The sequence below is a fragment of the Macrobrachium rosenbergii genome, chromosome 5, assembly GCF_040412425.1.
Source record: "Macrobrachium rosenbergii isolate ZJJX-2024 chromosome 5, ASM4041242v1, whole genome shotgun sequence".
NCBI classification, from domain to species: domain Eukaryota; kingdom Metazoa; phylum Arthropoda; class Malacostraca; order Decapoda; family Palaemonidae; genus Macrobrachium; species Macrobrachium rosenbergii.
Genome location: NC_089745.1, coordinates 16,866,496 through 16,881,391, shown reverse-complemented (window position 1 = coordinate 16,881,391; position 14,896 = coordinate 16,866,496). Strand labels below are relative to the sequence as shown.

At 34.4% G+C, this 14,896-nt stretch overlaps 1 protein-coding gene across 1 annotated transcript in view; it reads left to right on the top strand.

The window, feature by feature from the left end:
• The window catches only part of Cap-D2 (CAP-D2 condensin subunit), a 60,567-nt gene that overhangs the window by 42,022 nt on the left and 3,649 nt on the right, over positions 1-14,896 (top strand). The window contains exons 21-28 of the mRNA XM_067103670.1: positions 643-767; positions 925-1,051; positions 1,346-1,473; positions 3,320-3,459; positions 5,529-5,661; positions 8,844-8,978; positions 10,720-10,970; positions 12,623-12,745. Coding sequence (XP_066959771.1) covers positions 643-767; positions 925-1,051; positions 1,346-1,473; positions 3,320-3,459; positions 5,529-5,661; positions 8,844-8,978; positions 10,720-10,970; positions 12,623-12,745 — 1,162 coding nt within the window. The remainder of the gene's footprint in view (positions 1-642; positions 768-924; positions 1,052-1,345; positions 1,474-3,319; positions 3,460-5,528; positions 5,662-8,843; positions 8,979-10,719; positions 10,971-12,622; positions 12,746-14,896) is intronic.

Genomic DNA, 14,896 nt, shown 5'->3' with positions numbered 1-14,896 from the left:
TTGTATAGTGCTACAGCACATATGAGATCTTCATATGGCATTGTAGTACTTGCATAAAGTGTACTAAATTCAGCATTGCTCTCAAATAATAACCTATACTTTCAGAGTTTTAACATTTGACCAGAGTGCTAGAGCTGAGCATACTTTTGAATCTTTAATTTTATGAAAATTAAGTAAACTCAATTTTTGGCTGTCTTATTGTATATTACGGTATGTCTGAATGACGTTCCATATATATATTGATGAATACAGATAACATTCTTTATCATTTTATTTATATAAAATTTAGGAGTGGTTCTAAAATTTGGGCCAAATTTTGAAATATAACCTTATGAACTTGCAAAATAATAAGGTTGCCTCTAATGAAATTCATTATTAAAGGCATTATTATTATTACATTCACAGTAATATTCTTCAAAATTCACATTCCTCAAATCTCTGGCAAACTTGTTATAATTGAAGACTATAGTGTCAAGCATTTGTGAATGTTTAAAGGATAGTCTAGTACTGAAATTATTATCATTTAATAGTTACTGGATATGTAAGGAATAAAGATGTTTGTGTTCAAAATCGGTACCAAGAGAAGAATGAAATTTGTTGATGTTTATCTTTATTAGTGTGTTTACATTTTGTTATTTACAGGAGCCTGACATTGATGATGAAATGGAGCTGACTGGAGCTGTAGCTGATGACTTGGAAGCAGAGTACATTCGGTCAATCTGCGATTCTGAAATCATCAAGGGGGAGAACCTCTTAGACCTCATAAGGTGGCTTTTTTTTTTTATCTCTGCAAAGGCAGATTTTGGAATAGGATTTTTTGTGACTGGTCCTCTTTTATAATTTATATAATTTATTGAAAGTGTTTGAATTTTTTCAGAGATGAATCTATTTCCTTTGATAATGAAAGACATTTTATGATTTCAGGCCAACTATCTTGGCCATATGTTCCAATCCCGTGAGGTATAGCAACCCAGATCTTCGAGCTGCTGCGACTCTCACTCTTTCAAAAATGATGATGGTTTCATCAGAATTTTGTGAAGATAATTTGCAGGTAGGATATGACTCACAAAGCTCTGTTATTGAAATCCCTATCCATAGCTGTACTCCTATCGCTGTTACTTTTATTTTTAATGCTGTTTCTCAGTTATCATTCATCTGACTTAAGTTTACCTCCTTACCAATGATTCTTAGAATCCTTCTTGTCCCACTTGTTGATGTACTCTTATACTGATACTTAGTTATCACAAATAGATTTTTTTTTTTTTTTTTTTTTTTTTTTTGCCTTTGCTAGAGGGTTTTTTATCTCTAGGAACCCAGCATTTGTGTATGATTCATTATCTTGCAGTTGCTTTTCACTATCCTGGAGAAAAGTGAAGAGCCTGTTATTCGTGCTAATACTGTGATTGCACTTGGTGACTTGAGCTTCAGGTTTCCCAACTTACTAGAACCATGGACACCACGCATTTATGCTCGGTAAGTTTTGTCATCCAGTCATTACAGTTTTTTAATTCTAAGTATGCTAGAGCATTCATATTCTTGTGTTTAACATTTGATGGAATACATGGTTGTATACATTTGAAAGTAATAAGTTTTAAGTATAGTTTAATTTTTTGAAGTACAGTATGCTGTATCATTGCTGTATTAAAGAGCATCATTTTTGTACTTTATCATTGCTATATTAAAGAGCATCAGTTTTGTACTAGAAGTGACAGTGAAGCAGAACATTTATCTGGATGAGAATCTTGCTCATCCAGGGGCTTTGAGATGCCTCTTAAGTGGAGTTTAAACCCCACTTTTGCCCTAGTCATCTAGTAACGAAAGCATAGGATTTAATATAAAATTAATTTTTAGATTTGTAAAGATTGCAACTTTTTGCATTGCTAAATTTCAAGTGCTAAATTTTAAATTACTTGGGAATAGCACTAATTCTAGTGTTACTTTCAAGTAATAATGATCTTAATTGATGTTAAATTATGAGGTTCATTCTTAAAGTTCTCACCTTTACCAAGTAATAAGAGTAGTAACTAAAAATTTTTGGTGTGATTATAACATAACCACTTCTGTAATTTGACCTCACTTAGCAACAAAAGTCAAAATGGAGAAAAGAAGTGAGGACTTCCTTTCTTATTTAACCAGGCAGCCCTTAGAAATTTTCTTGTTGCAAGTAAACTATTAGAAACAAACTGTTAGACACAAAGAAAGAAATAGATCACCGCATGATTAAGCATCTGCAAGGAGATCCACAGGCATGGCCAACATTTTGCAGAGGGTACCACAGTATTCCTCCTGTTCCACCATTAAAATGTGGGCTGCCAATTTTAGGTGGGACTTGAACATCATAGCATATAGCTTATGGTTAAAACATCCTAAAAGGCAACCACTAATTAACAGTTAGTTACCATTCATCACATAATACTAAATGACATGTGTTTGTTTAACAGATAGCTAGGACTATGGACATTATTGCTGGCTGATTGCAAACTTTTTTCACTGACATCTTGGGGATGAACTAGGTATCACTAAGATGGAAACCATAAATGTTAACACAAGAACAGAAGCTAACCAGTAGAAATTTCCCATACTATATAGGCATTTTTTTTTTCAAAAAAGCTATGTAACCACCTTTCTCCAAAAAATCAGGCAAGTGGTACGTATCAGTAAGGTGCTAGCCTCTGCATTTTGGGAATCTTAGGAAATTATGGGTTATGATTATTCAAAAATGGTATAACCATTAATGGAAGTTGTTTGCAGTAGAATTTTAACAATAAAAAAAGCACCTAACTATGGGCTTGAGTTTGTGCTACATGTCCCTTACCATAACTAGCACCTTCTGACATTTACCTGTTTCTTAAACTCAAATCTCACCTGCGTGATCATCATTTTGGGAGCAGCAGTGAAGTCATCAATGCAGTGGAGAAGTGATCAGAAGTCATGGATGTGATATTCTTCCATGACAGGATAGCAGTTTTTAAACATGAGTGAAGTAAATGCATTAAAGTCTGGAGAGACTTGGTTGTCAAATAATGTCAGTTGTATTCTTGAATGTTTTTTTACTGAGGCCAGTAACTTTTTAGATATCACTTGTATGTACAGATGGCCCATTTTTCAGGTTTGAAAATTTAAAACTACCTTGCATACAAAATTTTCAGGTTGTACCCCTTGATGTATTTTAGTAGTTATTATGGTGAGGGTAAGGATTGCATAATTTAGACTCATTAATCATTATATCCAAGTTTGAGTTATTAATGTGGGTATCTTTAGAACTATTTTGTTATGAGTACTTCTTGATATATTATGATACATTTATGTTATGCGACAGGCTTCGTGATCATTCACCCAAGGTGAGACAAAATACTCTGACAATCTTAACACATCTTATCCTTAACGACATGGTGAAAGTGAAAGGGCAGATCTCAGATATTGCTTTGTGCATCACAGATGAGGATCCACGCATTTCAGGTAATAAAAGAAACTTGCTTTTATCTTTTTTGTTTTTGATCTTTTCTGTTTGGCATTACTTTTTATATTTAGATTTTTTTTTGCCACCTTAAGAGGTTGAACAGCTTTGATTTTCTTTATTAGCTTGTTGCTATGCATTTACTAGAGTTATTGAAATTTTTAGTAGTTCATTTCCTTCCATGAATTTGAATGGTTTTGTTCATGTGATGGTAAACATTAGTCAGAAAAGTAATAGATATGAAGGATGAGGGACAAAGACCAGCAGAAAGGACATGGATGGAGGACCTAGCCCATATGGAAGTTCAAACAGAAAGTGAACAAAGGAGATAGTGAAGAAAACTCATTTTACATCTAAATCCATTAAGAGAAAATATGACATAAAAATTGTAATGATGAAAGATTGTGTAATTTAAGGGAGGCTGTAGTACTACTTTGAAGCCCCCATGTACTTGCGCTTTCATTTTCGTGGTATATTACTATTATTGTACATATGTATTGCACTTTAAATATTTATTGATTTATTTGTTATTTTCCTTTTTCTTCTAAGATACAGCCATTCTATTCTTTGAAAGCTCATTTGCAAGGCAATGGCATTTTAGTTATGGTCTGTGTACTAAATAACGCCTCATTTGGAAGAATACTAATAATCTATGTTGGTTTTCTATATAACTATCTAAGATCATGAAACTGCCTTTGCTGGTTCCTTGCGTACAATTTTGTTTAACCATTTTTTTAATATAATACCTGTGTCAGATCTGCTTCTGTTCTTGTAAAGTGGGATATTGTTTTAATTCCTCAATTTGCTTGAGCTTGATTTGAACCTCCTAGGAGATCCTTGTTTAAGGACCTATTTTCAATAATGTTCATCTATTTTCCATGGCTGGAAATCTTTTGGTTTGTCTTGTGCTCTTAAGTGTGCAGCCAAGTTTCAGCTGCCAGGTCATATGTGCATTTTCCAAAATTTGTATGGAATAACAAGAAAATCACTCTCATGGATGATTCAGGCTTTCAGATATTTTGGCTGCTGTTACTTGATATTGTCTTTCTTCACACATCAATCTCCTGATACTTTCATAATGAGTTGTGTGTTGGAATCTGTTAAAGCAGCCCCCTTTTTTTACTTCTTTTATTGTATAGGTCTCCCTCTGCCATCCTTACTTTGCCATACTTTCTTTTTTACTCTTATGGAATACACATTTTAGGAATTTGCTCATCAGTGAATGTCACACCTATGCCACCCTAAAGCTATGAACTGATAAGTAAATTTTCCACCATACTAGACTCACCGTTACTTTATTCCAAGAACCAAGCATAGGCCTCGTTATGTCCTATAGTTTATGACTCAAAATATGTGGATTGAGCATCTGTCTTTGCCTCTACTTAGTTGCCCTGTGTAATTAGCGCATGTCCTTTCTTGGGTGCAATAAGAAAGTAAAGACATCAGCAGCACAGAGAGGTAGACCTGTCTGAACTTTTGTTTTGACATTCTTTTCTTTCTCTGAGTATCTCAGTAAGTATTTTTAAGGGCTACTGGAATGTGTGTGGTTGGAATTAGTGTCTTGTCCCTTAACTGATGTTACTGAAGGACTTTCCATATTTTTTTATAGATATTTAATAGAAATGAAAACTACAACCAAAACTTGGTGAATAATTTAAAGTAAAAAATTATTATTTTTTTTTTTAAGTAATATTCCAACACAAGCATTTAATACCATTCTACCATCTGGTTCAGAATTTTGCATTGTTTTAGATTGAATATTGCAAGGGAAATATGAGAGGAAAGTACAATTTCTGTAAAATAAATTATTTTTACTCATGTAAGTACACAGGAGTTATTTATTCCCTTTCATATGATCACTCATTTCTTATTATTGTGGCTATGATATGAGAAAACTCGCCAACTTTTAGCTTATGAAATAACTTTTGTTTTGATTTTTATATACTGTATATATAAGAATATCTTATTTTTTAAGTCTACATAAAAAATATACTGTACTTATTTTGCTGTGCCAGGTAAGGATATATATTGATCTTTAAAAGAATCATGAAAAGTTCATGATGTTTTGCAGGTTTAGCAAATCTTTTCTTCACTGAGCTAGCAAGAAAGGGAAATGCTCTCTACAATGTGCTGCCTGATATAATCTCCCGTCTCTCTGATGCGGAATTGGCATTAGAGGAAGAAAAATATAGAACAATAATTGGGTAAGTTTTCTTAATTGTTTTGTTGTGCACAACCATATGGTAACAAGCATAATGGTTGTAATAATTCTGTTGATATTGTATCTTTTTGAGAATTTGATCCTTGCTTCTCTTTGTGGGAGTTTTAATATGCTGTAGGTAGTTAATGTTACCTCAGGGAAATTGACACCATTACCCCATACAGTCATGGGCCACCTTTTGACAGGCTGAAGCATCTGTATTGTTGCCTGTGCCAGGTTTATGTTAAAGCCATTGGAGTGACTTTATTAGTAACTAGTAATTACTGTTTTTTACTAAGTGGACAAAATTGGATATGGACATCATCCTGTTTTAATTCATTTCCATTGATGAGAGAACAATTTTAGCTTTAGTGAGAAAGATTGGAATGGGGTCTCAAAATAAAATTTGAAGAACAGAGAATAGGGAAGAACAGTATTCAGATGTTAAAGTACTCTACTGGTAAATTGGGCATTTTCAACTTATTGCTTTGTGGAAAGAAGAAACTTCCATGACATACTGTCAGGGACTTCTGGACGAATGATACTGTCAGGGACTTCTGGAAGAATCTTAAAAATGTGGTGGTCCATCTCTGCAAGCTCTTGGTTGATTGAACTTTTTAAACTTCTTTCTTCCAAGACTTAAGATAATGAGCCACAATTCTTTCTGTCTATCTCATTATTTCAGTTTAATGTTTTTGTCATAAATAGGAGACTTCAGCTTTGTTCTCTCTCTCTCTCTCTCTCTCTCTCTCTCTCTCTCTCTCTCTCTCTCTCTCTCTCTCTCTCTCTCTCTCTCTCTCTCTCTCTCTCTACAGGGACGTGTCCTAAGTGTAATTTTGTTCACCTTAGCAAGCAGTGTGGTGTCCAAAATAGTTCTCCCAGATGTGACTTGTACTCTTTTTGTTGATAACCTTTTGATATCTTCTGCAGCAGTAGGGATGGAGGTGGCTAGGCATTGCCTTCAGCTCTGCATTGGTAATGTGGTGGGGTGGGCTGGGATGAGTGGTTTTGGGTTTTTGGCAAGTAAAGTGGTAGCCATACACTTTTGCCATGTAGAAGGAGTCTTTCCTGGTCCACATCTATTCATGCATGGGCAGAGAATTCCATGTGTTGCTGAAGCAGGGTTTCTTGGGTTAGATTTTGATGGCAGGCTCACTTAGATTCCACATCTGAAGTATATTGAGACAAGGTGCTTGAAAGTAATGAATGTCCTGAAAGTTCTGCCCCACACTTCATGGGGTGCTGACCAAACTCGGTTGTTTGAGACTTTACAAACCCTTGGTCTTTTCAAGGTCAACTTCTGGGTGTGAAGTCTGCACCTCAGCCAAGCCTGGTATCCTTGGGGCGTTTAATCCAATTCATCATGGAGGAGTAAGGTTGGCTGCAGGAGCGTTTGAATTGTCTCCCACTGAGAGTGTGCTTGTTGGCTCCGGTGAGATGCTGCTGGATCTTTGTTCCAGCGTCTACTGGTTTAGAGCTGGTGTTGCCTGAGTCCCTGACCAGCGTTTGTATCAGAAATAAAAGGCATTGGTATTTTTTTGTGAAGGTCACCCTGAGCAACCCCAACATTTGCTTTTGGATTGGAGTGTGTAGCCAGTCAGTTGGACATGGCAGAGACAGAGACTTTGGCAGCTGGATGTTTGGAATTCTCTCCCATTACCATCATACCCCAACCTGGGATAATGTTTAAGATTTTAGTCAATTTTCTAGCTTTTAGTCAACAAATTTATCATCTACTCCATTAGTGATATGATCTTCCAAATGCTCATGACCATGAATTGTAGCATTTTGCTTTCATACTTCCTAAGGATTTCAGCCATTTTCATTGTAAGTACCTAAGTCACCACTGCACAGAGAAACACAGGGCCTGTACACATAAAAATTTTTACTTTATTAGTGATATACTGATATTTAATAGTGGATAAAGCCTCTTTTCCACTTGATCATATTTTTTTTATGTCTTCTTAGTACTGGCTTCACAATCCAGTAAGACAGGTATCAGTAATGTTTTACCTCCTGTATGGTCTGCTTCTTCTCCTCCTCTTCCTCTTGTAAGGTCTGCTTCTCATCCTCCTCTTCACCAATACCTTTCCTCAGTTTAAATGTTGCAGTCCTGATAATTGTTGTAATCACCTGAACACTTTACATGTAGAATATGCTTTGCCATTTTCCAAGATATACTAGATTTGCATTATGTAAATATATGTGAATAGCATCATTGCCTATGTGAAATGTTCATTCATGTAATGTCATTCCATGTCATACAGAAAGACCAGTAGCACTTTCATTCTGTTGTAAATTAAATTTATTTACTTAAATTAATTGGGAATCTGAAGTGGTCATCACCAGCATATTGAACTTAATAAATTTCACAATGCATTGTGAATTTTTGTGTCCTCTTTCATTCTTCCTTTTGTTCTTTTGTATTCAACACTTGTAACTGTCACAAAACAACCACTTCCTTCAGCACAGGTCAGACACTATAATATGACATTTACATGTGACATTTTGGTTCTTTTTTTCCTGTTGGCACATCTCTCTGTCTCTTGCGCGTCACAGTAGCTGTTACAAAACCAGTACAGTGGTAACAGTAATATATTCTTGCCTAATAACCAGCTAGACTACTGCTTATATTCTCATACCAAAATCATTGCATGCAGTGAATGAGGAATAGTGAATGAAAGACAATCTACATTCTAATCTTCTCTATAAGCTTGGTAGCCACAGAAGTTCCAAATATCCAAGCATTTCTGCTTAATATTGTAGCTGATGGAAAGCTTTTGTTCAAATATAATCTCTTGGCTTTGCAAATTTGTATACGCTCAAGCTTTATGGGTTTACTGCCAGGTTTGTTGTCACTTAAGAATTAAATTTTTTTCCTTAAAATAAAAGATTATTAACATTTCCCTTGCAGAGACCAAGTCTAATTGTGATTTTGTTGTGTTCATAAAAGATTTTTATTGTGACTTTCTGAACCTAGTATTATATTTTGAGTTGTATGAATGTTGTGTGAAATCTTTTTTATCTACTGTGTAGTTATTAGAAGTCAGATAACATTTTCAATCATGTCCTAATACTTATGTCTCTTACCTCCAATTATATTTTATGCTTAACATTTGTTCTTGTTTGTGATGGACTTCAGCTGCGTCATAAATTGGGTTATTTGAATTTTTGAAATCTTTTCAGGCCCATATTTGCTCTACTGCAGAAGGATAAGCAACTGGAAACTCTAGCCGAAAAGCTTTGTCATCGTTTCCAGGCCACCATAACTCCGCGGCAGTGGAGAGACATTGCTTATTGCTTGTCTTTGCTTCAGTACAAGTAAGATTTTATTTGTTTAATTATTTATGTAAAATTTATTGTTGTTTTCCAATACATACTTTTATCTCACCAGTAGCAGGTCTTTCAGAACTTGACCCAAATTAGGGATAAACAATTTTAATTTAATTAAAAGCGTTATACCATTTTTGTGACTAAATTTGGGTGCATTAACAATCAACAACTCAAGTGTTTTTTTATTTATTCCCTTTGTTTTACTTCATCTGATCTTGCTGTTTATATTATGTATCAAGAATACAGTATGTATCTATGAACTCTCTCTCTCTCTCTATAAGTCAGAAGAAAATGCTTTTAAAATTGTTGTATTTTTCTTCATCTTTTAGGTTTCATTGTATTTTAACAACTAAGAACTAAAATTTCTTTTTTCATTTCCATGGTTTTGTGTCAGCTGATCTCACTGATTGCCATTACATATCAAGAATAATTATATCTGTACACACACATCTCAGTTGTCCAGTAGACATATTTTTTGTAAATTAGCTAAAAGTCAGAAGAAAATGTTTGTAAAAGAAAAAACTCTTATTCATTTCAAGTGCATTTTAACAGCCAGGAAATGAAAGTTCTTTTGTTTTGCATTGTTGTCAGTCAGCTGGTCTCGCTGTTGACCACTAAAGAGCTGTGGATAATATGCACACCTCTCTCACTCTCTCTCTCACACACAATACCTTCACTTACAGATAGTCTTAGCCATTTGACTAGAACTTGATCTAGTTTGGAACTTTTCCATCCTTTATTATTTTCCATGTAAACATTGTTTCTTTGAATTAATGCTAGCAAAGAAACGAAGTGGTTTTCTCTCTCTCTTTTTTTTTTTTTTTTTTTTTTTTTGTCTTAAACAGTCAAAGAGCCAGTGTTGTTTAATTCAAATAAGCTTCTCTCAGAAACACTGCTGTCAAGTTTTTTGAGAAGTTCAACCATATCTGTAATACTAGACAGTATTCCATGTAAGAGCTGCACAGAAGAAGTATTTCTTTTATTGTTTTCCATGGTGACAGAAATTTTGAAAAACAAGTGGGAATGGTTTACTTTTGTTTAAAGTAGTGCCAAAAGTGTTTATAAACAATGTCTCCAGCAGTGTTTATACAAGTAGCACAACCAGTCAAGGCAGGTTGGTGTGACAACCTGGGAAACTTGGTAGTATATACTCGAGCCAAAATCAGTGCTGAATCATTAATGGATTTGGATTAGTGTTAAACTTCTTTTATAATAGTCCATGTCCATCTCTTGACCTCTTGTTAATTTTATGAATATACATTTAATTGAAAACCCTGACCTGTTGTATTTGGGTAGTATTTGAAGTTTTCCTCTGGTCTGGGACCAGTAGCTTAAAAACCTTCATATTCAGGTTGTATAAAAGTAATGGGCTTGCATTGAAGCAAATGAAATTTGTTGACAATAAGTTGTATATTTTCAGTAAAAACCCAGTGCTTATACAAAAAGTAGCTTCTCTCTCAGCCCCTTTTTATTCTATGTCAGTCAGCCAATTTTCTTCTCCTGGGCCCATGCAACCAGTCATGGATGGCATATTCTCAACAGTTTGACAGCATTACTTTTTACTTTCTTTTTTTGACAGGAAGTATCTGGAATTTGTGTACACACACAAATAGTCTATATAAATGTAATGAGCATATATCCACAGTGTAAATTTTATTGTCAAAATTTGCAGTTTCTTCATATTGATGCAGAAACAGTTGATAGTAAGTTTGAATTTTATTTTTACCAGTGACAAGAGCGTCAGGAAGTTGAGTGAAAACTTTGCTTGTTATGGAGATAAACTGCATGAGCCTGAGGTGTTTGACTTCTTCCTTGGCATACTTGCTAATGCACGCAAAAACAGTAGGCCGGAAGCAAAGGCGCAGATAGATGAACTGGAGGCAAAGATACAAGAAAACCATGACAAAGGTGTCGAAGATGAAAATGCGCTCAATAATGCTGCGAACGCAAAATCCAAATCAAGAAAGCCTTCCAAAACAGGTATTTAGATAATTTATTTGTTTTATTACAGAATTGTAGTAAATCAGGTTTAAAGTCGCTAGGTATGATATATGTGGCTACAGGTAACATATAAAGTGTCTTGTGGAGAATAAGTAATCCAGGAAAGCTTTTGTATATCTTGTCTTTAATTTTCATTATTCAGATAAAAGTAATAATGAAGATTTTGAAATTCAGATTTTAGGAAAGACCCATTTATAGGCACTTGTAACTAAAATAATGACCAGTAACACTTATGATGATGCAATAGAGGAAAACGAATAAATATTGTCGTTATGATATAGAGTAACACAGCCAGCAGTCCCAGCTCTATCTTCCAGATCTCTATGAACAAATCCATCTGAGAAATTCCAATTACTTCGGACTTTTATGGTGTTATTAAGTGTTTGAATGTATTTCTTTTGCATTTTTAACTTATATGGTATATTTTTCATTGCTGTATATTTTCATATTCTAGAGTAAGTTTAACGAGATTTTGTGTTTTTGGTAAAAAAATAATAAATTTGATGAACGAAATCCAGTGAAAACTGTATCTTCACTTGTGTTGCTGAATGTACATATTTTATTGTTCAGAGGAGCATGATGTTTATTAACAAACCCATAACTGTATTGCCATTTACATAGTCAAATAAAGAAGAGTGCCAGTCTCACTGACAGGCAACCATGCACATATTTTGCAAGGCCAGGCAGATGTCAGCTGACAACCTAGCTCATTTTTTTATTTGAATGTGCAAGAATTTTTGTCAGGGGCTAGTTTTTCTCTTTATTTCCATTCAGCTGATATACCGGTTTTCTTTTGGTTGGTAATGCTGAAGTTATGAAAATATAAGACTTCCTCCTATGGTATTATTGTCAGCTTGTGTTTTTCTATAGTTAGTATGCTGTGTTGTCAGGGTATGTAAGGAATTTTGCTAACTTTAGACATTGCTGTTTAGACTACATAGGCTAGTGCCAGGTCAAAGTTCACCAGTTGGTCCTCACCTAGTTATAGTGTTGTTATATGTATGAACATTTTTCATTTTCATTGTGATTCAGTCCAAGCCACTATCTCATAACTACACTGTAAATCAGTAGACACTACATTATGGGCCTGACTTGGCCCTTCTTGAAAGATAAGGTTGTTCTCCTTTTATGCATTTGGCAAACACACTTACTGCTATCTTATGAGTATCAAAGTTGGGAGGATTAGAATTTCATTTCATTTGTTCTATCAAACTTACCATATTATTGCAATTCCTCCTTCAGTGTTAAGGGAATTGCAGTTAAACTTTGTAAAAATGCAGACCAACATGTAAAATAAAAAATTTTTAATTGGTAAAAAATAATAATTTATCACTTAATTTCATGCTGGGTTGTTATTGCTTTCTTATTTTTTTCTCACTGTGAATTAGTCATCAGTTGAGGGCAGGTTGTTCTGCAACTTGAACAGCAGTTCTAAAGTCTCAGCAAATTTTCTGTTTATAAAGTTTAGACTAATCAGGTATTTTCATCTAATCTTTGCATGTCAGAGCATCCCATTGGTGATTTTAAAATTTACCAGTATACTGTACTTATAATGTACAAGTGTGGTGATACACAATGTAGCATATGTAGAGAAATTCAAGCAAGCATTATTTCCTTCATGATAATTTCAGTTACCAAGGTAAAGAAGGTGAGACTCCAAGTTGCTGACTCGTCCAGTGAAGATGAAGGAGGCATGGAAAGTGGCAGTGAAGACAACCCAAGCAAACCGCCACCAGCTCGGAAAAGTGTTACAGGTACTGTAAACATTTCTCAGAACTGCTTAAATGGTATGTAATGAGACTAAAATGACACATTTGATTGGAACTTTATATGTATGTTGCATGAAAACTTAAGGACATACTTGAGTTGACCACTGATAAGGGGACCAGCCATCTTTGGAAGGAAAATATTTTTGTGATATGGCTATGATATTTACACCAGAAATTAGGATACAAAATATATCTATTTTATCCAAAAAAATTATATATATTTTGCAACCTTTTCATTTTTCACACCTTTCCATTAAATAAGAATATAAAATTTCTTAATTTTTAATTATGAATGAAATTGACATGGTGTAAAGTAGGGCCCTTTAGATAGATATTACTGTACTATTATTGGGTATTTTAACCAGACCACTGAGCTAAATTATTTAGCTGTTTGTGAAAATCATTGGTCTGTAGAGTATAATTTTTTACATTTCCAGTCTTGCTATCACTCCTCAAAAACATAAATGAGTAAAAATCCTTGTGATTTGAAATAAAGGCTTCTAATAGGCTATGCTGCTCAGTTTTAGTTGCCATTTTGGAGGAAGGATATAGAAAGATCAGAGGCAGCATGAGCAGGAGCACCTAAACTAATGTCGTCAATCACACATCTTGAGCATCCATTAAGTGATTAATTAACTGAAACATTTAAAATATTAAAAAGTGTAAATAAGATAAGACTGCAAGAAACTAGGTCCACTGGTTAGAGATTGGAACTAAAAGGGTTTAAAACAAGCTACCATGGGAACTTCTTCACATACAAGATAGCCTCATTTTGGAACAGACTACCACCTGAGGTTGTGAATAGTTCTACTATTGGCCAGTTGAAGAGTGGAGTAGACAAGTGATCAAAACTTGTGGTTTATATGTTTGTTTAAACTTGTGATTTTTAATGGGATCTCCCTGCTGGACCAGAAAGCTTTTGCAACATCTGTATCCTACCTGTGGCTGATTTGTCTCATTGTTACCTTGACAGAGATTTAAGGATTAATGAAGTTCAGGTGTATATATTTGTTGCTTAACCCTTACAGGCTGGGCTAAAATATACATTAAGAACATCCTAGACAGGGCAAACTTTAAGATTGGCCAGTTTAAAAAAAAACACATCTTTGGAAAAAGGAAGATGTGCAAATACTCATGGTATAAGAAAAAAATTCTAAAAAGTTGTCTGTACCTTCCATGAGAAGTTGAAAGTGAGTACTATTTCCAATCCTGTGTGGGGCCTCTTTTCCAAGACACTTGTAAAAATATGCCAATTTTTTTATTTTGTAAAATTACAATTACAGCTCGCATAATATCATAACAGATTAAAACTAAAATCAGTAACAGTTTCCGAGTATATTTATGATAAAATATTTACGAGATGTACTGGGATGGGGAGATGCAGTACCTTTTAGTGAATTATGCATGTTTTTTCTAATGTTTCTTTGTACTTTGGTTTGAAAAATTACAGTTATAGCTGACATACTATTGTAAAAGATAAGAACTAAAGCCAACAGCAATCCCTGGGTATATTTATGAGAAAATATATACAAGATATCCTGGGATAGGGAGATGCAGTACATCCCCCCCCATGAAATCTCAGGTCACACATATCTCCCTCTATCATGTACTGAGGTATTAGTGTTGCCATAAGTGATTTATGGCCTATTCAAGTGATTTGAACATTTTCCCCGTAAAATTTGTTCAAACTGCATGGAGTGAAATAAATCCTCACCTGAGGTCTGTCAGATTGAACATTAAGAGCTGTTATTATGCCTCAGATGATCATGCCTGGATACAAGGGGTTAAGAAATGGAGGAAGAGGTGTACTTAATGAATTTTAATGGTACTTTTCAATAAACATTGTAATTTATGTTAAACAGTATACAGTAAACCCCCTGTATTTGCAGGGGATGTGTACTGCAACCCCCCCCCCGAATAGCTAAAATCCACGAACACTTAAAACCCCTCTAAAAACACTTAGAACTGCCTATTTTGATAGTTAAAAAAAAACTAAAAATGCTTATACCTGAGTATTTTAATAGTTTTATCACAAAAAGTGCATTTAGTCATGAAAATTATATGAAAATACAGTAAATAGTAAATATTTCTCAGTGAAAAATACCGCGAATGGGCGAATTTTCCGCAAATAATGTG